We start from the raw sequence: 21305 nt of genomic DNA, 5'->3' as shown, positions 1-21305 counted from the left end.
CAGGGGTTGCTTCTCTGAAGTCTCTGAATCTCCCAGGGCTGTGAACCTCACAGGAGAGGTGGATGGGCTTTAAAAAACAACCCACTTCTCTGATGGTGTTTTGATACATTTGCTTCTCCTCCTGACCGCAAAGGGGTTGTGCAGCAGTGTGCATCAATGTAATGAGAAAAAAGTCACCCAAACAGAATCGGCATAAAGAATAGCAGCTGAGGAGAGAACCCAGGGAGTCAGGACTTAGGTATAAAGCTTAAGTACTTTGTTGAATCGTGGCTATAAGCTCTACAGGGCCATTGTGATCAAAGGTAGGGCTTTGATGCCTGTTACAGACCCTTTGAAAGAAAAGAAGGGGGGTCTTGGGGTCAAGACACTAGACTAGTATATAGATCTGTATTTAGTTCCTGAATCAGTCACAGGCTCCCTGCCTGCCTTGGGGTAAATCACTTGGTCTGTCTGTGCTTCTGTCTGTCTCTAAAATGGAGAAAATATTTGCTTTCTCCACCCTGTTGTCTGTCGTGTCTATCTAGATTATAAGATCTTTGGGGCAGGGACTGTGTTTTACTAGGTGTATGTATTCCAGAGGTTAGATTGGAAGTAAACTTGGGAGTTGTTTTTTGTTTTGGCCTTCCTCCGCAGCATGGGCTATGGATGAGAAGTGGGAGACAGTTGTACTGGGACCTCCAAAATGTGCATATGTCTGTAAATAACGCAAAGTGCCTATGTGAGTCACTTAATCAGTTCCCTACCATTGCAGAGGCCTCCAGATTTGATGTACATCGGTTCCTCCTATTGTCTCGCCACGACACGTAATAATCGAGTCTCCTGTGGGCTGTAGTGTTGTCTAATTTTGGTTGTTAGGTTTGGTGTGCAGGTGTTGGTGGTCTGTGACATAAAGGAGATCAGACTGGGCGATCTGGTGGTTCCTTCTAGCCTAAACTGTGTACATCACCCATCACACTGGAGCCCAATCTCAAAAATAACTAAATTCGGCATCTGGTGTAAATGTAACTTTTAATGTAATGCTAATGTTGGCCAGTAGGGACTGCTGTAGAACAGTGCAAGATACTTCCTCTCTTTTCCTTCCTCAGAACTGTGTCTGCAGGGCCAATTGAAGGAATGTTACCCATTTGAAGAGGAGATTACATTTACTGACTATAACCCCGATTGTTTTTACTAAAATTTGGACAGTAAAATACATTAAATGCAGACATACAGAAAATAAAAGCTGAGGTTGCAGAGAGATCCTGATTTAGTGCAAATATAAAAAGATAAAACAACTAAGAAATTAGGTAGAGTACGTAAATTGTGCCCAATAGATCCTCAAGAGGCCAAATCTGACAGTCTTAATTTTCAGAAGGGCCGTCCAAGAAAAGAACTGAGGGGAACATTTTTTACTGAGGTGAGCTGTTAATGTGGAATATACCAGGCAGCAGTAAATCCTGCGAAGTGTGAACAGCTTTAGAGAGACTTTCACTCTGGAAAGAACTTTTACACAGGGAGCAATGTACTTGGCTGGTATTTTTTGCTGTTCCCTTTGTGGTTCTTAAAGGCTCTTTTTTTTTGTTTTAATCAAGGCTTTTTCCTTCTCCCACTCAGCTTCTGTCTCTGATTTGTCTTGCAGGGATGTCACCGTCCAAGCCCACACTTGAAACACAATAGTAATATTTTGTAGTTACATTGCACCCTTCATTCACAGATCTCAAAGCACTCAGAGACAGGCAACTATTGCAACATCTAGGACTTAATAGTCACCATGGCAACAGCAGAGCCAGAACTTAGATACACCCCTCCCCCATCCCACATTTGTAAAGACTCAATCTCTTGGTCTGGGGCTACAAATGCATCTCAATTAGTTGTCAATGGTACAGAGCCTCTCACACGTCTGAGCTGGTTTTATCCAGCAGAGGCAGAGATGCACATACACGCTAGCTAGTTGATTACAGTCTTATTAATTCCATTTTGAAGATGGGGAAAATTGAGGCACAGAGAGGTTAAGTGACTTACCCAAGGTCATGGCTGGAAACAGTGGCAACACAGTCCAATTACTTTGGTGTCTGACACTGGCCAGCACCTAATAGGAAGAAGGCAAGAGGAAGGCAAACAATCCTGCAGTGTTCTCTGTGGCACTTGTTGGTTTCATGATAGAGGAAAGACAGACTTTCTCCTCTAGACCACCAGTTCAAATCTGTTCCATGCTGGTGACAACTGAAAGTTTTTATTTTCTCTCTGATGACCGATGGGGACATATTTGGTGGTCTGTTCAGTTCCCAAGCTTCAGATGTCCACAAGAGAACACCTTATTGGTAGTCCTAATGCAGAGGTCAAGAGCCGGATGCATCGCAGTGTCTGAACTAAATAAAAAGCGTTGAGAGCAACAGGGAGTAGTTAGGCAAACCGGGATGAGGGAGGGAAAGGGTTGGAATTAATTCACAAACGTGTTGGGTAAAAAATAGCGGCTGAAAATGTGCGAGAGACGAGAAGGTGGAGAGAAAAAGGGGCTAGGGACAGATGGAGAGGAGGAGGGAGAGAAGAGGGGGAAGAGGAGAGAATGGCTCAGAAACTAGTTTAAAGATCTGATAAATACAGATGCCATCTGCATCTACCAATACAGCATAGGTATAGACACGTGCCAGGTACATACTATATGCATGTGGGCCAGATACTTAGGCCAGGTTTTCAAAAGGGGGACTAGTGATTATGAGATATCTTAAAGGGGCCTCATTTTTCACTGAAAACAACAAGTCAGGGCTAGCGTAAAGATGCTCACTCCATCAGATGATAACACCCTGCTAAACAGAGCCCTCCATGATTATGTGGCTGTGTAACATTTCTCTAAACAAAAAGCTGATCGTTGTAATGAATACTGTGTTGTCTTTGATAATTACGTGGCTAGGACTGGTAAAAGGGGAGGAGTAGGAGGGGGCCCAAAAACCATTGTGCATCTGCCCTCCACCAATCAGGTGCCTCTCAACCAGGGCACGCAAAAGTTGAGACCCTGGAAATCACTAATCAACTTGTCCTGCGGAAATTCAGGTCCCATCAGCCCCCGGGGTTGAATTCCATTGAGGAATGTGGAGTTCTTGTTTAATTAAACAAAAAACCAAAAGACCCTACCTTTCTCCAGGACAGACATGACTTGAAGGTCTACCTTGTGATGCACTGCACTTGTTTTTTTTCGAGCTCACCCGCTGTGTTCTATTCCTCCCTGCTTTTTTGTGATCTCCTTTTCCCCAACTTTATGGGCTTCTAGATCCTACAGCTGTGAGTGACCATGCCAGAGCCATGTTTTAATACTGTTTCCCCTTCACTCATGTGGACGTGTTTTTTTCCTTATCAATAAGGCTAGCAAAACCATGCAATAAAATAAATCCATTGTGTGTTTCCCCTTTTCTCTGAACATCCTAACTGTTAGGGGAACCCATTAACAACCAGGTAGCTGTTTGGCTAGGCTAAAACAAAACTATAGCTCTTATGGAAGAGTCCTGTTGAATTTGATTGGGATTCAACCAATTGCATTCTACAGGAATTACTATAGACTGAAGAAGGTAATAGAGAATTCTAAGCTTTCTGTAGCTTTAAAAAAAGGTTTTTAACCAGTCTATAGAATTCTACGGCAGGGATATAATTTTTCTATTAAATTCTATAGATGGTCCAAAAAACTGACTGATCATTTTCTTAAAGGACAGCTCAGAAACAGTTTTAAAACATTGTTTGGTCACCCTTCTGCTGCATGACCAATCTGTGTGTTAACTGTATTGCAGAGAGAAAGGATAGTCTCGTGGTCCTACTAAAGAAGTGGGTTCAACACCTGGCTTTACAATGGACTCCCTGTGTAATCTTGGCTAGATCACTTAGGGCTGGATGTGGCACGATGCTTCCTTATTCCAGCTGAGGCTCTGGCCCAATATCGCTCTCCGAGTTCCCCACCTGTGAAAGGGGCGAATGATATTTTCTACTGTGTTCTTAAATTGCAACCTCTTTAGGGTAGAAGCCGCCTCTTTGTTTGTGCTCAGTACAATCCTACAACATGGCTCCGGTCTTGCTTAAAGCCTCTCTGTGCTACTGGAACACAAATAGCAACATGTAGGATGGATGGTTCAGATGGGACCTTACGCTGCTGCATGGTTTGCTAGCACCGAAACATGGCTCCTCAGCCCAGAAACCCTTCCCCATGCATGCTGATCAGAGGCAGTGTCCTGGAAGGCTGTTAGCCAGCACTGCGGATAAACATCTTGCTTGTTAGCGGATTCTCGAGTGAACTGCGGGCAGGGCCTTAGAGCCAGGTCTTATTGGAATCTGGAGTGCTAGCATGCTGAGTAACACAGACAACGCTGAGTTGGCGAGTGCCTTTCAACAGGAATATAGGGATCCGTACTAATAGACTCTGTCAGGGTTTTCTTAAATTCTCCCCGAGCCGAGGGGGAGGAAAGAAGAGCCTGGCTGGGAGCTGGAAGGGATGCTAGCTGTCTCTGCCTCTCTGACTGCAGCTTCCTATAGCTCTGGGGAGATGGAGCGAAAATCCAGTAGCAGCAGCAAGGTTGGAGAACAAGCTGATCAAACACCTCAGTCCTTCATTCTCAGGGGTCTTGCTGGCTGCTCACCATGAGCTTCTGGCCCCATTGCCTGACTCACTCCCCAGCCTCCAGTCTTCCCATCCCTTACTAATTGCTTCCAGGCCTGTACTCCTGACCTTTGCAAACTGCTGATTAGAGCAAGGAGGGAGAAATCTCCAAGGGCGACTGTGGCCAACCTCTGCCACTAATAAAACCTGAGACTGACAATCAGAAGGAAGGAAAGAGGGGGGTGGGGAGAAGGGACTCATCCTCACAAGCTCAGTTTCTTTCTGAGCCTGTGGTATGCTGAGAGCCGATCAGAGCTTGTTACCCTCACAAGTGACAATCCACCGCTGCTGAACCCTGGGTGCCACCAGAAGATCACGCTGAGCTCCAAGTACTTCTTGGTTCTGTGATTTTATTAGAGATTGGTCTGATGCAAAGCCATGGAGCTGGGCACCCACATGGGCTGCGGGTGTTTGAAATCCAGGTCTGGAGTTTGCAGATGACCCCATCTTCATAACAATTGTTCTTATTCTTAGAGGGCCTACCTAAGCTCAGGGCCCAACTGTGCAGGGTGCTGTACATACATATAATAAGAGGCAATCTCTGCAGAGAAGAACTTGCAGTCTAAATAGACTAGACAGACAAAGGGCAGGAGAGAGAGCAGTATTATTCCCATTTTTCTGACAGGGAACTGAGGCATACAGAGACTAAGGGCCAGATTTTAAAAGTTATATAGGAGCCTAACTCCTCCATTCATTTCTGTGGGAGTTAGGCACCTAAATACCTTTCCAAATCTGGCCTAAGATCACACAGAAACTCTGTGACAGAGCTGGGAATTGAACTTGAGTTTCCTGAGACTCAAACCAGTGTCTTAATAACAAGCCCCCCTTCCTCTCATTTTCCTTTTATAATGGTGGACCCAAAGCTCCACTTCTCGTCAACCCCAGCCATCAAATTCAGATCCAAATGTTGTGCCCTTAGCACAAACCCACCCACCCACTCTTTTGCAAAGTTCTCTGTCTTCCCTCCCCGTTCTTACTCCTTTCTATTGAGACCAGCATGTTCACTCATTATTAATTATATTGTGGGTCCCAAATGCATTAGAAGTGTGATTCAAAGTATGCCAGAAAAATTACAGTGACTGTGTCACCCACCCCCGAAATGCAGCCACCTCTGGGGCATAACGTGGCAGCTGGAAATGTGAAGGATGGTAGGAGGCGCATGGAGGTTAGTGGGGCAGAAAGGCACTGAAAGTTGATTTGCTAGAGTGGGGAAAGGTTATCTTGTCTAAACTCTGCACGTTTGGAAAGGAATAGAGGTTAGGGCAGCTTTTTATCTCCCTTCAGTCACTTGGCTCAACCCCCAACTCTATTATCACATGGATCCACCATTCCACATTTAATCTGCTTGTGCTTCCTGCTCTTCTGTGTCCAAAACAGCCCCTGGAGGGAGTCTGGTTTAGGCGAATAAGCTGCACAGTCTCCTTCACAGTCATTCCACTCCATTGGGTAAATACCCAGTTAGGCAGGTTTTTGTTACATAAATATGTATAACATTCTCTCTCTCTCTCCTCCCTCGTCCCTCACACATATGCCCAGCTATAGATAGCAGGGAGTTATCTGTCTGTCTATCTATCTATCCCCCGTCTGCGCCTATCCATCCAGTCATGCGTATTCTTATCTCTGGAGGCTGGCTCAGCCTTTGGAAGGTAGATATGCACTGCGGCAGGATGTCAGTTCAATCTTCCCCTTGTATGCATTACACCCATTTCAGCGTTATTTCAGAAACATGCACTGTGTGTCAACAGCTTCCTATCCCAAGGGGTAAACACCAATTTACCCACCAGACCGGAAAGCCCCTGCAGCAGCAATCACTCCAGTCAACCCAGTCCTTGCGCTGGTATGTGCTTGATGGACTTGTTTGTGGTTTATTACTTCCTCTCAGCAGCTCCATATGCATTTCCCCTGTATTGATGCCTGGGGTGATCTGGCAGGGACAGCAGGCCAGTCTCTCAGTTACCTTGAGCCATCAATGACCCTGCTTAAATGGACCAGCCAACTTGAACATTAGGGGTAAAGCAAACTTTTTTTTTTTTTTAGAGCTATGCCATCTTTGGATGGAAAGCCCAGCCTCTGCCCAGTTTCATCAGACCCGGCTGCCCTACTTATCCGAATGACATAGTCAGCATCTCTCAGCGATACCTCTTGCCTTGAGCCAATGTGAGTGCCTGCAGCTTTAGGCTCTTAGCTAGTGCTGTGTTTTTAGGGTCGTGACATTTCAATGCAAGATGGAAATTGATCTGGCTGGCCTGATTATCCCAAAAGACCTGAGCGATGCCAGGGATCCCCTCTTACACATACACACACTGCTAGGATCCTTTCCATTTCAAAGCTCCTCAAACCTTAGCACTTGCCCCTCCCCACCCCTCAGACTTGAGGGGACCTTTAAGGACTCTAAAAGGTCCCAAGTCTCTAGCCATAGTCAGGAAATTGTAACCACCACATTTGGAACTTGACTCACCTGTCACACCCCCAGTCTAGGGAAGGCACATGAAGGCATAGTAAAGCAGCTAGAACTCCCTTCACTGGCCATATTACCCTGCATACAGTACACACCCCATCTGATGGGGTAGGTAACACATCCTCAGATGCTCCATCTGATCACTGACCCAGTGAGTTCCATCAGAGGGAGAAATCTAACTGGTGTTAACAGAGAGCTTGCCACTGGCGAGTCTGCGTGGCAGGGGTTAATTTTGCAATTAAAACATCACCGGGTCAGCAGCCTCTTGGCAGGGCATCTGAGCTGCTTCCTGAGCTGCCAGGAAATGCCCAGCCTGACTTGGGCATTGTGGAACAGGTGCCATGCAGGGGCCCTCTGAGCCCCGTGTGCATGCTGGGTGATCCTTGGCATGGGTCTGTTGATGATAATGGCAGAGGGCACTGAACCACGAGGGGTGGATGAAAAGCCCTGAGCATCTCCTTGCGCAATGGCCTTTGGGTCAGTGCCTGGCAGCACACAAAGGGAAGAACTTGCTTGGATGGGGAAGGCATGGCAAGGGGATCCCTGTGCTTAGATGACAGGTGGGACCAGGGTGGATGTGCATTCTGGTGCACCGTATGTGTGGGGTAGGTGAGGCCAGGGCTGGGGGCTGTATGCCCAGAGGTGGGCAGAGAGGAAATGGGGTGCTTGGGGAATGGGCAGGGTATGCATGAGGGGTGCTGGAGGCCACCTGGGGGCATGAAGAGGGAGGAAGCAGGAGAAACTAGGGGTGTGGGAGAAGCTGAGCAAGTCCTTGGTAGTGGGCTATTATGTATTTGTCTTACGGTTGCACCTAGCAGCTTCAGACATGGACCAGGACCCCAGGGTGTCTGTACAAACAGAAAGAAAAGCCGGTCCCTGTGCAACCAAACTATAAAACTAGAGACAACAGATGGATCCAGACAAAGCACAAGGAAACCAGGAGACAATACATGACCTGCCGTGGTCCCAGCACACCAGCTGCCTAAGCCGGGGTGACTTATGTAGGAGCGGGGACATTGAGGGTCTTATAGTTATGTGGTGCCCTACTGTAAACCCAGCAGCCAGCGCTGATGCCTGCAGGGTAGGAGAGTTATGCTTCTCAGAGGGGTCCCTGCTGCAGCTGCAGGAATGGTTTAATTACTTACACACACACACACACGCACTCTTCCCCCCCCCCCCCCCCGCGCTATGCCTGGCGCTGCGATGGTTAACGGGGGTGGAGGAGGCTGGTGGTCCCCTGGCTCGGTGATGCCGCCTCTGCGGGAGCCCAGAGCAAGCCCGGCTCCTAGCGCTTGCACCGCACCGGGCAGCCCGGCGCTGGCAGGGTTAAAGTGGGAGAGCCCCGCAGCGGCTCCGCGTTGCTCAGTGCGGCGGGGGGGGGCCGGAGCCCGGGCGCTGGTCACTGATGGAGTCGCTGCCATGACAACCCCGGGAAGGCAGCGCCCGGGCGGGCGAGCTCCGAGGCGATGCTCCCGGCCGGGAGGGAGCGCGCAGCTGGGCTGCTGAAAGTGGGGGCAGCCGCCGGCTCCTGCGCGCCTCTGCTGCGCGCCTCTCGCCTCCCGCCGGCCGCCGCGTCCTGCCCGCGCTGAGCAGAGCCGAGCCGAGCCGAGCCGAGCCGGGGCCAGCCGGGCTCCTGCCCCGCGCCCGCCGGAGATCGGAGCTGAGCCGAGCCCGGGCTGCTGGAGCACGCCGGGCTGGCTTCGCCTTGCGCTGCCGGAGAGCCGCTGGCAGCAGAGTCCGCTGCTCCGCAGGGAAGTTTTGATCTTGCGACAGAAGCAATTTTTTGTGGCTTTTCTTTATTTTTCCTTCTCCTCCTCCCTTTTCTTCCCCCTCCCCGGGCCGGGGCCGGGTTTGACAGCCACCCCCCTCTTGCCAGAGAGCCTCACGCGTCCTCCTTGGGTTATAAACTTTTGATGCCAGATCTCCGCAGCGCGTGCCCAGCTGAATCTTAAAGTAGCGTCTGGAGCAGAGAGAGATCTGTGACCTTCATCTCTCGCTCAGCACCTTCCCTCCTCCTCTTCCTCCGCCCCCCACCCTGCCCCCTTCCTCCTCCCTCGCCCAAGGAATACTGGGGACTCCCTCCGGATGCTCGGGTCTCTGAGGCTGGATTGCCAGGGGCGCTGCTGATCTCCGAGGAGCTCCCGCCCCGTTTGCCTCTTTCCCCCTGGTTTCTCCTGGTTGCCTTGTCGGGTGTGTTTCTGGCCTTTTGGAAAGTCCCCGCTGCCCAGGATGGAGGTCGGCGGGTGCTTAGTCGTGCCCTGGAGGTGCCTCGTCGTCCTCTGTCTCAGGCTGGTCTTCCTTGTGCCCGCAGGAGTGCCCGTGCGCAGTGGAGATGCCACCTTCCCCAAAGCTATGGACAACGTGACCGTCAGACAAGGGGAGAGCGCCACCCTCAGGTAGGAGCAGATGCTTTTCCTCTGGGTATCTACAGGGGGGTTGCTCTGTGGGTGCTCCGGCCCCAGGTGCATGCCAGGAGGGGCAGTGTAGGAGTGGAACAAGCCTACTGAGCCAGGGCTTCGATGCCACATTGTAACAGGGTTTAGCCTTGGCTCTGACTGTTTCTCCTGTAAAAACAGGTTGAGAGGGTTTGTCGTGAATGGGGTGGGGTGAGACCCCTGAGTCAGGGAAGAACGTGCAGTGCTGAGTCAGGAGCTCCGGAGCTGGGGCCCAGTGAGCTGGGAGTGGAGTGGGGGGGTTTGCTGACACGGTAATGGGGGTGTCTCGGCATAGAGTACCAGGGCGTCTAAAGGAACAAAGAGGGTACATTCTGTTGTTTCTTCAGCACTGGGGCGTGAGTGCCAGATGGGGGGGTTGCAGTGAAACGTGGGTGCTGGGTGGCGTGTTGGCGGTGTCAGGGTGGAGCTGGCAGGAGAACACTGGTGCCAGACAGTGAGCTGGCAATTGGGCTTAGGTGGCAGACAGTGAGCTTGCGCTGGCTGACACTCCAGTTCTCTTCCTAAAGTTGTGTGTATGTGTGTGGGAGGAGAGGTAGGGTGAGTATCAGGATTCTGTATTGCCTGTGTATCTATGTCAGTTTGCATTTCTAACTGGTTTCCAGGGCTGTGATGCCTCCAGAGATGTCAGTATTTTGCCTTGATCACTTTATATTCTCTGCACACATCTGTTAATATCAAATCAATCTTTTACTCTGGGGGTGCATCTTATGAATTCTGCTGGATGTTTTACCTTACACTGTTTGCTGCAAAAAATGCAGGCAACTTATATGCAGATGGGTCGCTTCTACATGAGGCAGTACAGCAGAGCGTTCCTTTCCCTTTCCTCGGCGAGTTACAGGTGTGCCCAGTGTGCTGTGGGCGCATGGTTTTGGCACGGCAGAGACAGCCAGTTCAGTAGATGCTGACTGTGCTGCTTGTGGTCAGATAGACAGGTCCAGTGTTTTTCCGGTCATCTATGCGGCATGAAGTGTCCGTGGTGGGGTGTGGATTTTGCGTACGGATCTTAAACAAACAGGTCCTGAGAACTTTGCATTCTCCTGCCCTGTCTTGAATGCCAAATAGTCTGTGATACCGCTCCACCACACTAGCCTGCCTGCTTCCTTCCATACACCTAGAAGGCCAGGGCTGCAGTAAGCAGTTCTTCCTCCCAAACTGACACAAGGGGGAGCAACATGTAGGCTAAGTGTGTCATCATATCCTCCTCTAGCAGCTGACCCACATAGGGGATAAGAGCCTACTATGATTACCAGCTGGCATGGCAGCAGAGGTGCTGAAGGGCCTGGGTTCTATCTCTGCTGGTGCCCCATGGTCGGGGGGTCACTACCAAAAGGATGCTGAGTTTCCGAGAAGAGTGACTAATGAGCCCTGCCCTTTTAATGGGGGCTTTGCCCCATTTACCTACCCGCTTCCTGGTCTGTCATCTCCCTGCTTCATGGGCAGAGGGGCTCCCGGAGGGAGACGGACAAATTGCACCCTGCCATTCAGACAGTGGCCTTGTTAAAACAGGATCTGCAACACCGCTGCCCCTTTCCAAAGCTCATTCCCAAAATTAGCTAATGAGCCCACACATACTCTTCTGAGAAGAAAGAGCAAACAGAACAGAAATCGAGAGGCAAAGTACCACCCACCCCATCATACATAGGGGAATTGGGGTTAGGACTCAGGACTCCAGGACGCTTAACCCTCTGGCTCTGAAATAAACACACTTTCTGCAGGCCAGGCAAAGGGCCCCCCTCCCACCACAGCTCCCCTCTGTGCTCTGTCCTCTTCAGAGTCAGATTCTCCCTGAGGTCTGCCCAGCCCAAGCCGGGGTGGTTTACAACGTGTGATTAAAGGGACGCAGGTTAAAAAGCCAAAGGCACAATTTCCGTTTTGCTCCCAATAATACAGCCTCTGAGATAATTAACCTAAGCTGGTTAAAAATCTCATTGTTCTTTCACCCTGGATGCTGCTTGGTGGTTTTTTGAATTCCTCCCAGCCTGGAAAATGGAGGCAGACTAGTTAGTAAACTTTCAGGTTCTCATGCCCTAGCAAAGTGCTATGATGTTAGGGCTGCAAATCTAACAGGGAGAGAAGATCATATGTTAAAAATATAAAGCCATTTTCTTTTAGGGTTCCTGGTTTTTAACCACTGGGAACATGTCTCTTGGTCTAATAGCTTAAATTTTAGGGATAAATTTATCTGAAGCTGTCTCTGATGCACTCTCTGATTTCCACCAGCAGATGGCCAACTTTGATCTATTTTTTGAGGCTCTGGGCTGGTTGCCTGCTGTGAGGCTGGAGTTTGCTGCAGCTGGCCTTGGGAACGGGAATGGTTGGGAAGAATCCAGCCCCATAGCTGTTGGGCTTTTCAGCCTTTATCAGTCTCTCTCTCTCTCTCTTTTCATCTTTTTTTTTGCCTTCTGTCTCTCCATCTTTTCAACCTTCCCCTCTTTATCCCGTCTCTTCGTCACCGCACGTCTCTTCTCCACTTTCCCCATTTCCACACTCTGCCCTTTCCATCTTTTCATCCCCAGCCACTCTCCTTGCAGTGAGCCACTCCCCTGTCAGCCCCTTGCACTTGCTTTGGTGGTGGCATCGCTGGGAGCCCAGCCACAGGAATTGTGTGCAGCTCTCCTCGTGCCTTTCCATGATAACTGCTTGCCAGGGTCTGCTGGTACCTCCTGCCAGCCCCACTTCCAGCTGGTCTTGCCAGGCTCCTTTTTGAATTTTTTTCCCTGTTGCCTGGCTGCCAGTCCCTAGAAGACTATTAGCTGCTCAGTGAGCTAATGAAGATTCAGGACCCCCTAATGCGGACAACCCGCACAGTATCTATGCTAGCCCATCGCGCCCACAGCCTCTTCATTAATTAGCTTAACCCAGTGGACCTTTCAGGGAATGGTTTGTCTAACGGGGGCCCTGGGAGGCTATCAAAGCCAGGGCACCAGCTTCCCTGCTGTGCTCCACCATGGTGCCACTTCCCTTCCCAGGGGCTCCACTGCGCAGAATGATCAGTACGTGTGTTGAAAAGCACAGCCTTAGCTCTCTCTGGAGCTGGGTTATTGCCATCACACGGGAGAACTCCACTAACTGTAGGAACAATTCTAGACTGCCAGGGCCTTCATTGCTGAAAGCAGCTGTTGCAGCTCAATCCGACTATCTGAGACACACATGTGCAATTCATCTTTAAAGTGAACCTTCTGCTTCCCTCAGATAATGTGGCATTGCGTTTGTCCTTACCTGAGATGTGACACCGGCAGCCATGCAGCGGGCTGCGGCATTTTGCAGGGATATGGTGTATCAGGGATGTAGTGGGAAATGATTTGCATCAGCACTGAGCAGGCTGCAATATCCTGCGGGAGACGATATATCAAGGATGCAGCTGGTGCTGATTCGCAACAGCCTGCTATAGCAGACTGCAATATCTTGCAGGAGACAGGGTAGCGGGGATGCATGTGATACTGCTTTGCAGTTTCAGGGAGAGGGTACATTGGGATGCATCTGACATTGATTTGTGGCTTCACTGTGCAACAGGCTGCAGTATCCCAGAAGACAGTGCAGTGGGATGCATGCAATACAGATTTTAGAATGTCCTTCTCCCATGGGATGGGAAAGCAGTGACACCCTTAAAACAGACTTCCAAGACTCACTGGATTATGCATTGATGACAGCTTGCATTAGGCCTCCGGCATGCACAGTCTCTGATCTGATCCTGCCATGAGATGCAGAGTCCACACCCAGATTGTGGAGGGAGGTTGCATTGACAGCTATCCAGTTAGGAGACTGACGCTTTAAAAGAGAAGTTAGAGGTTTCTTTTTCCAGTAACAAGAGGACTTGTAGGGCCTTCCAGCACTTTCACAAACCAGGGTCCAGAGATGCAAGCTCCTTATTCCTGTAAGCCCTGAAAATGCACTTTTTAGTTTTCACCCAGAAGGTCCCTTTTAAAATGATAATGTAGAAGGGCCTGATGCTGAGAGGTGCAGAGCACCTGCAACTCCCTGTTGGCTTTAATGGACATATGGAAGCTCATCACCACTCTGGATCAGTCCTTTAAATGCGTACAGTGCTGAAAAATCGACCACCTTGATAGAAGAAATGAGATCTACAATGGAGAGCAGGACTTTTGGCTTTTTAGGGTGGGGAGGGGGGCGGCAAATGAAGATTCCATGCAGACAGGCAATAGCTTAGTGCTCTCCTGGGTCTGAGCTGCTCCTGAATCGTGCTCTGCTTTTTTTCCCTAGAGATCGCTAGCATAATCTATGGCTCCCTCAACTGGCAGCTTCCAGTGTCACTTTAGATCACTGCCCTAAAACCATTCTCATATTTTAATGGATAACTTGCTGTTTTGTTTTAAGAACAAACAATTCCCTTAGTACATTTACACACTTTGCATCTCAAAGGAACTCCAAGTGGTTTGCAGTCAGTCTATACACTGTGAATAAAATCAAACAAACAGCCAACATGTTACCAACTGCTGAAATGCAGCCACTTCTGGTGTGAAGCACAGTAGATGTTTAGTAGCCCACAGAAATGATCACTACATAGCAGTTAGAACAGGAAAGGAAAACACACAAATCTGCTTGCAACTAAAAGTAAGAATTTCATTATCTAGTTGGAATTTGGTCAGGATGCAAGGTTTAATATTCTCGTTCTTGTGGAAAGTGCTGTGGAATCCAGGGCCACCCAGAGGATACAGGGGGCCTGGCACAAAGCAATTTCGGGGGCCCCTTCCATAAAAAAAAGTTGCAATACTATAGAATACTATATTCTCTTGGGGGCCCCTTCGAGACCCAGGGCCTGGGGCAAATTGCCCCACTTGCTTCCCTCCCCCCCCCCCCGGGCAGCCCTGGTGGAATCTTGAATAACCATGTGCTTAGGGCCGCAGTTGTACATCTCATCTGAAACCCCATTTCCAGTCACACAGTGTATCCCAGCCCCAGGCTGGAGTGAGTGCCACCTACTGATTTACCAACATTTCTACCTGTAGTACCCAGGTACTCCCTGGAGTTATCTCGGCCAAATACCAGTTGAACTGTACTGGTGTCTGTTGTAAAAGGCTGGTTTGCTGGCAAGATAAGCAATGCAATGTGGTTTACAGTAGATTCCCATTCTTATTTTACTTAAACATTTACCACAATAATGGCATTTTATCTAGCTTATTGACTTCAGCAGTCCTTTCCGTCCCCGCTCTGCTTTTGGCAGCCCTTAGTGACAAAGAAGTTCCCTCCAACGTAATGACATGCACTCTGACCACACCCAGACCACACAGAAACTTAGGTCCTCCCATGGTGCTACCTCAGAAGTCTCATCTAACTGAGCTGGGTCAAGTCTCATCACATCAAGACATAAAGCAACAGCAGAATTTTCAAGGCTTTATAGGTTAATCTGTAGCTAAGAAATAATAGCCCATTTATAAAGGCAAAGAAAGTGTGCATGGGAATTAGTGCAGGCCAGATTAATGAAGCCCTGCTCTGTCACTGCCCCCCTTACTCCCCTCAAAAGTTTCCTGAAGCAGCTAAATATATACCTGCCATTTCCAAGGTAGAGCTCCCTGCATGTAGGAGCTGTAATTGGCGAGGCAGTGAAATTACAGCCATGGATTCTGGCATTTGGATCCTCCTCGTTGGCATAATAATTTCCCCCTAGGTAGCTGGTATTTAACTTGTCTTATCTGTTCCTGATAGGTATAATTACAGTGCCCACTAATTTAACTGTAATATCAAAGCCATTGTCTGGGTGTTGGAGAAAGGGCATGGGGGTGAAGGAGAGTTCCCCTCTGTGCCAACCTGTTGCATCAAGACAAGTGCGATTACAGAACTGCAGCTGCTAGGGTACTGCCCGAACCCAGCCCCCTGGACTCATGCATGGTGGAGTGTTTGAAATTCTCATTCACGCTTTGCAGCTAGGTGCCATCGCTTGTGTTAGGGGAGGAAGCGCGAGAAGTAGCAGTGAGAGGAATGTCTAATGTTTCTATATCTCCTGACGGATGCTAAAGAGTTTTACACTCTGTGGGCAAAATCCCAAAGTTCTCACTGCAGGCCAGGCTCTGCCATCCTTACTCACATCCTAATCCAGAATCAGACGCTCTGGTTTTACACTCAAGCAAACTTCCCACTGAAGTCAATGGCTCTAATTCACTCGGGATCTGATCCAACATCTATCGCAGTCAATGGCAAGAACTTTAGGTCCCAATTTAGGCACCTAAGTACCTTTGAGGATCTGGGCCCCAATGAATTCAGCATGGGCTTTAGATCAGGCCTTTGGAATATATTCCTCAACAAAACTTAACCACTGATTCTGCCAACACCTCTCTGGGCCTGATGCTGGACCAGGAAGACAAGGGGTGCTTTCCCACTGGCTGCCCTGGGTACCCGATCAGACCTGCTCTCTTTGTCTGAACATTGTCCAGGGGGCTGGGTAGAATACAGCAGACAGGAGGAGGAAGTAGGTGAGTGGAGACCTGGAGACAGTGAAATTGCAACCAGAAAACTGGAACAACCATCCTTGCTTTAAAATCTGCTTTGCATAATGCAACAGATCTCTTCTGTCTTCACAGAAAAGAAAGCGCGAGAGTTGCTTTCTGTTCTATGAGGAATACGATTTGAGTTCTAGCAAGGTTCCTGTATTTCTTTCTAGTGAAAAGCCAGCATCCACACACAGCTCCAAACCCTTGACACTTGAGCTTTATTCATCTGAAATAGTTGGAAGCAGCAATATTCAGTTACAGAGGTTCAGAATACATTTTTTGTAATCCCTTTGCTGTGGAATACACTAAATCTTCTGCAGGCACAATAAACTCCCCTGGACTGAAGATGGTAATAGCTGCCCTTTGTCCGGACATATGCACAGTTCCTAGAGCTCTAGTCTTTGTTTCTGGAAAGGGTTTAGGAATTAACTCCACAAAATGAAATCAAGACCCAACAGGACCCTTGCTGTTCCAATTTCCATCTTCTGAAGCCTTTCTTGGTTCCACTACCTTCTTTCACAGTTTGTCTCTTGAATCTCGATATTTTTTCCATTTCCTGAACTTATTTGGTTTTCCCTCAACTCTAAAGTAAGGATACCTCATACAGCAGCCATGTGTATTATTTTAAATTATAATCTAGATACTACAGTCAAGCAGACAATTCATAAGGAATAACTAATTCAGTGAATTTCACCTCTTTCCCCTGCACCCCTTTTGCCAGTTATCTGTGGGTGGAGTGCCGTTTTTCTCCAATTTTATTCACGAAAAACAATTCACCAAATAATTCCTGCCAATAATTCTTTGTCTGTTGTGAGCAGTTTGTTGTGGGATATTTGACATTCAAGCTGATTTGATAGGACATGTACATCTCATGTTTTCTGTTCCCTGGTGGGATGAGCCATTACTCTCAATGGTAGATCTCCAGTGCCAATACTCACAAATACTAATTGTATATTTGTTTTCCATTCATATTCTCCTGTAGACTGTAAACTCCTTGAGGCAAGGACCATCTTTGGGTTCTGCGTTCATACAGCACCTAGCGTAACGGGGCTCTGGGGCATGAGTAATGCTGATATAATAATATTTGCTTAAAACTGGCTGATTGCATGAACATTCCCCCTAGCCAATTTGTTGGTTGGAATATGTGAGGAAAGCAAACACAAAAGGGCATTGAGTCCCATGAAAATAAATTTGATTAAGTAGTTGGACAAATGGTGGTGGAAATAATTTTTTGCAGTAGCCGTCCCACTCTGCGTTATGCCCGCAGAAGAGGAGTACAGCTGTTAGTCTCGACTGGCTGATGAACTGAGGTTCTCTTTCTAGTCCTCTCTTCATCTGGGCAGTGCTGCATATAGAAGAAAGAAGGGCTTTTAGTTCTGCCCTTTGCAGGATACAGCTCATACCTTGAAGCAGGGATCGGATTAGCAAGGTGCAAAATGGCCATTGCCTAAGCATGTTGTGGGTTACCTACAGCTAAATGTCCATTTGCAGAATAGGGTGCTGCTTGCTTCCAGTTTGTGCTGCAAAGAGCCTGGGTAAGGGCTCATTTACATGGAGAAATTGACTAGCATAGCCAGTGTTGAATAAAATACTCTGGAATAGCTCACCGAGGTGACACTCTGTTAATAAAAGTGCCTTTATTCCAGAATCATCAGTGCACTTGTACAGTAGAGTCATTTATTCTGGAATAAAATCACTTTTATTCTGGGACAGCGGGTCAATGCGGGGAGCTGTTCTGGAATACTTCCTCAACCTTTATTGCTTATTCCTCAACAATCCTTATGCCTCAGTCTGGTCAATTTCCCCACTTAGACAAAGTCCTAAGACCCTTTGAATTGCCCTATGAAGGAGGGAGGCTCCAGATGAGCGGAAGAAGGATCTTTCATAGTTTCTCCTTCCCTATGGGGAAATCCAGGTTTCTCTTTTCCTGCTGTTTATGCAGCAAGGATCTGAAAGGGTATTGCATGTGGTGGAGGGGCTTCCTTTGTGTCCCAGTGAGGGAGTGGATGGAGCTGAGGAAAGGGAAAAAGGGACCAAGCAAGAAAGAGAAGGGTAGGATTGGAAGGAGAGAGAGGCAGGAAAATAGAGGGAAGAGTGGAAGAGAAAGAAGGGAGAAGAGAGTAGAAAGCAGGAATGCTTGAAGCTTGAATGGCAGTGCACAACGGGAAGCTTGTAAAGTTCAGTGCTCTGAGAAGGCGAGACTTCTTAAATCAGACCCAAGTAATCAACACAACTAGCCTGAGGACAGGAGGGAAAGGTGGTGGCTAGAGATAGCTAAGATTAATGTGGTTTCGGTTTAAGCCAGCCTGCTGTTACCCATCCCCCAGGATATGTCACAGCGGGGCAATGCCTTCCCACCTGTCATTATTTATTTATTTGTTTATATATTTAGTGTGTGTGTACATTTAAAAAAAAATCTAACAAATTTCCACACCATATAAATCCAATTACCCATGTTTTGCCTTGCGGGAGTGAGGGAGATTAATGTTGGTATTTTGGCAGGAGTGTAAAAAGAAATAGGTGGTAATAACCATGAAGGCTCGTAAAAAGGAGCCAACAGCCTAGTCCAGGCCTGGGAACTTGGCCATAATTCTCATGGGCCTTTGCCACTTGCCATGTGCATGTGCCAGGACCCTGTCCTCCCAACAGAGGGGCAGGGAAGAGCCAGGTTCTTTCCAGACCCTTGAGCAGTTTATCCTGAAAGGGAAGGCTTCAGGGTGGGAATAAGAGAAGAGATGGATAATAAATGTGTTAAGCTCCTGCAGTGTCTTCCGTTCAGGGGCCTTGAAGTACTTCGCACATGTTAAGTGAGGAAGCCCCATGACGACCCTGTGAGTCTGGTATGGTTGTCCCCATTTTCCAGATGGGGAAACAGAGTCACAAAAGCAGCTGAGGACCTGTTTTGCAGACGTGCCAAGAGTCCTCAACTCCAGCTGAAGTCAGCAGGAGCTCCACGTGTGCCTTACTCTTGCAAATTGGGCTTGGTTTGACTTGGCTCAAGGTCACTCAAGAAGTCCATGGCAAACTCAGGAGCAGAATCCAGCAGTTCAAAGTGCCAGTCTCCTGGTCTAACTACCAGTTACCCTACGGAGGCTCTATCTGTGCAGAGGAGCCCACATCTCTGGCATTGGTCTATTTTGCAACTTATCTCCAACTCAGCCCTGTGTTTGTATCATTTCTCCATGCCAAGTTCTTCTCCAGTCCCTTCCCAGGTTCCTTGTCTCCTCACCCGAGTACAAACCCGGCCATGTAAAGTACATCTTCACTGCAGAATTAACTCACACCTGGGCCTGATCAGCCACCTGGCAAAGCCCTACCCCAGTTACTGCATCCTCATTGGTGCCGTGCTCTGCCATGTGTGTCGCTTAGGACTTCAGAGGCCACCGTCAGTGGTTCTTTGTGCCACAATAAGCTATGCTGCTCTATGATTCTTTCCCATGAATTGTGGGAGAACTTGTCTGTTCTTCTGGGCACTCAGGAGGGAATTGTGGGAAGGCTTTGAAGGGCTATCAGAGTTTCAGAGGTTTAGTCTGCAGCCTTACTGCAAAGTGGGTGGGTTACCAGCCCATGTGAAAGCCTCACTCAAGCTTTAGCTTATAGCTCCAAATGGCCCAGCCAGCTCAGGTTTAAAGCACCATCAAATGTGTGTGAGTTTGATGGGTGGAGGGGAGAGGGGTTTGGGGCAACACCCTAGTAAGACCCCAGGCTAACTCTGCTGCGAAGATGGACCCATACAGTCTGTGCAATCAAGATGGTGTCAACTGTATAAAGCTTCAGAGATAAGAAACACAAATCTTGGCTTCGCTATTTCAGTGACCCCCAATCGACCTCCCACTCCTCAGGACTCCTAAAGCCCAGCTTCAGCATCTTAAATGTGTTTCTATCCTTTGCCCTTCCTAAATCACTGCTTTGCCCCAGCTTGTGGAATACTGCTATGCTTCCCTGTAATCACCCTACTTCATTTATTAATAATACATCCTCACAACAGTATCTCCTTTTTCTGCCATGCTTTGCAGCGGGTTCCTCGCGCCACGTTTATTACTGCAGCGCGTTTTATAACCCTCTTGATCAGATGTCATAAAAAAAAAAGGAAGCATGTAGCCCACAGTCAACTCATCATTCCATAAATAGGGAGAGAGCCTTTAGCAGAGAGGAGAAAGCAAGCTCCCATGCCTACCCCTTAAACGGAGAGGCTGTTTACGATGCATTTAATTCAATCCGGGCTGTTAAAGCCGGATTTAAAGTCTTTTGTGCTATCGCAAGACTTGCCCTGATGCAGTGACAGGTCTCCAAGGGAAGAGGGTTGCGTCCACACTGCAGCGAGTCTTAGATCCTGGGTCTATAGACTCAGGTTTATGCCAGCGGGCTAGAAATAGCTGTGTAGACATTCGGACTGGGGCTAGAGCTTGTGTCTAAAACTTGGTGAGGGTGGGAGGTTTTCAGAGCCCAGCCAGAGCCTGAATGTCTGCACTGCTATTTTCAGTCCCGTAGCATGAGTCCTGGTTAGTTGACCCAGGCTCTGAGACTTCCTGCTCTAGGTCTTTATTTTTTTTGCCGTGTAGATGTACCCTGAACCATTTCCAGGGAGACTTGAAGTTACTGTGAGAAGCAGCTAGGCCTGGGGCTCACTGCAGCAGTGGCTTCATTTGGAAGCAGTTAGTATGCATGTCACATAAGATCTCTCTTTCCCTCGCCCTGCCCTCCCTCGCCTTGCTCCTTGTTCACATATATTCCATTAAGTGAAATTGATTAGTTTTTTTTTTTTGCTTTGTTTTAATTACTATGTTTAACTATGTAATTATTACACAGGCTGGTCCTGGTACTGTCTGAAACAGCCTTGCTTCCTTCATATCTGTGGGAGGAATATTCAGACTTCACTGAAGTTAGGGTGCCAGGAGAGCAGAGCATCTTTTGCGGATGTGTAAGGTAACTGGAATGGTTATCGCTCTGGAGGAAGGAGCTGTTTAGTCAGAGAATCAAAGATTTTAAGGCCAGCAGAATTGCTATGATCATCTAGTCTAATCTCCTGCATAACATAGGCCATAGAGTGTCATCTCGTAATTCCGGCATCAAGCCCGTAACTTCTAGTTGGTGAATCCACCACATCCCTGAATAAATTGTTCCAATGGTTAATTATCCGCAGTGTTAAACATTTGCATCTTGTTTCTCGTTTGCATTTGTCCAGTTTCAGCTTCTACTCTCAGAAATCCTCTCCCTGTGTAAGTACTTATCGACAGCGATTAAATCACATCCTACTCTTTAAATTAAACAGATGGCGCTCCTGAAGCCTCCCCCTGTATGGCATGTTTTCCAGACCTTGAACCATT

The 21305-nt window shown here is 48.2% G+C and overlaps 1 protein-coding gene across 2 annotated transcripts in view; it reads left to right on the top strand.

The window, feature by feature from the left end:
* Positions 1-21305, top strand: part of OPCML (opioid binding protein/cell adhesion molecule like) — a 724856-nt gene that overhangs the window by 382530 nt on the left and 321021 nt on the right. The window contains exon 2 of one of the 2 annotated variants that reach the window (XM_030538415.1): positions 9388-9472. In XM_030538415.1, coding sequence (XP_030394275.1) covers positions 9388-9472 — 85 coding nt within the window. Of the gene's footprint in view, positions 1-9173; positions 9473-21305 lie in introns of those variants that run through there. The other variant, XM_030538414.1, reaches the window with a different exon arrangement.

Source organism: Gopherus evgoodei, chromosome 19, assembly GCF_007399415.2.
Source record: "Gopherus evgoodei ecotype Sinaloan lineage chromosome 19, rGopEvg1_v1.p, whole genome shotgun sequence".
NCBI lineage: Eukaryota > Metazoa > Chordata > Testudines > Testudinidae > Gopherus > Gopherus evgoodei.
This window is presented reverse-complemented; position numbering and strand designations above follow the sequence as displayed.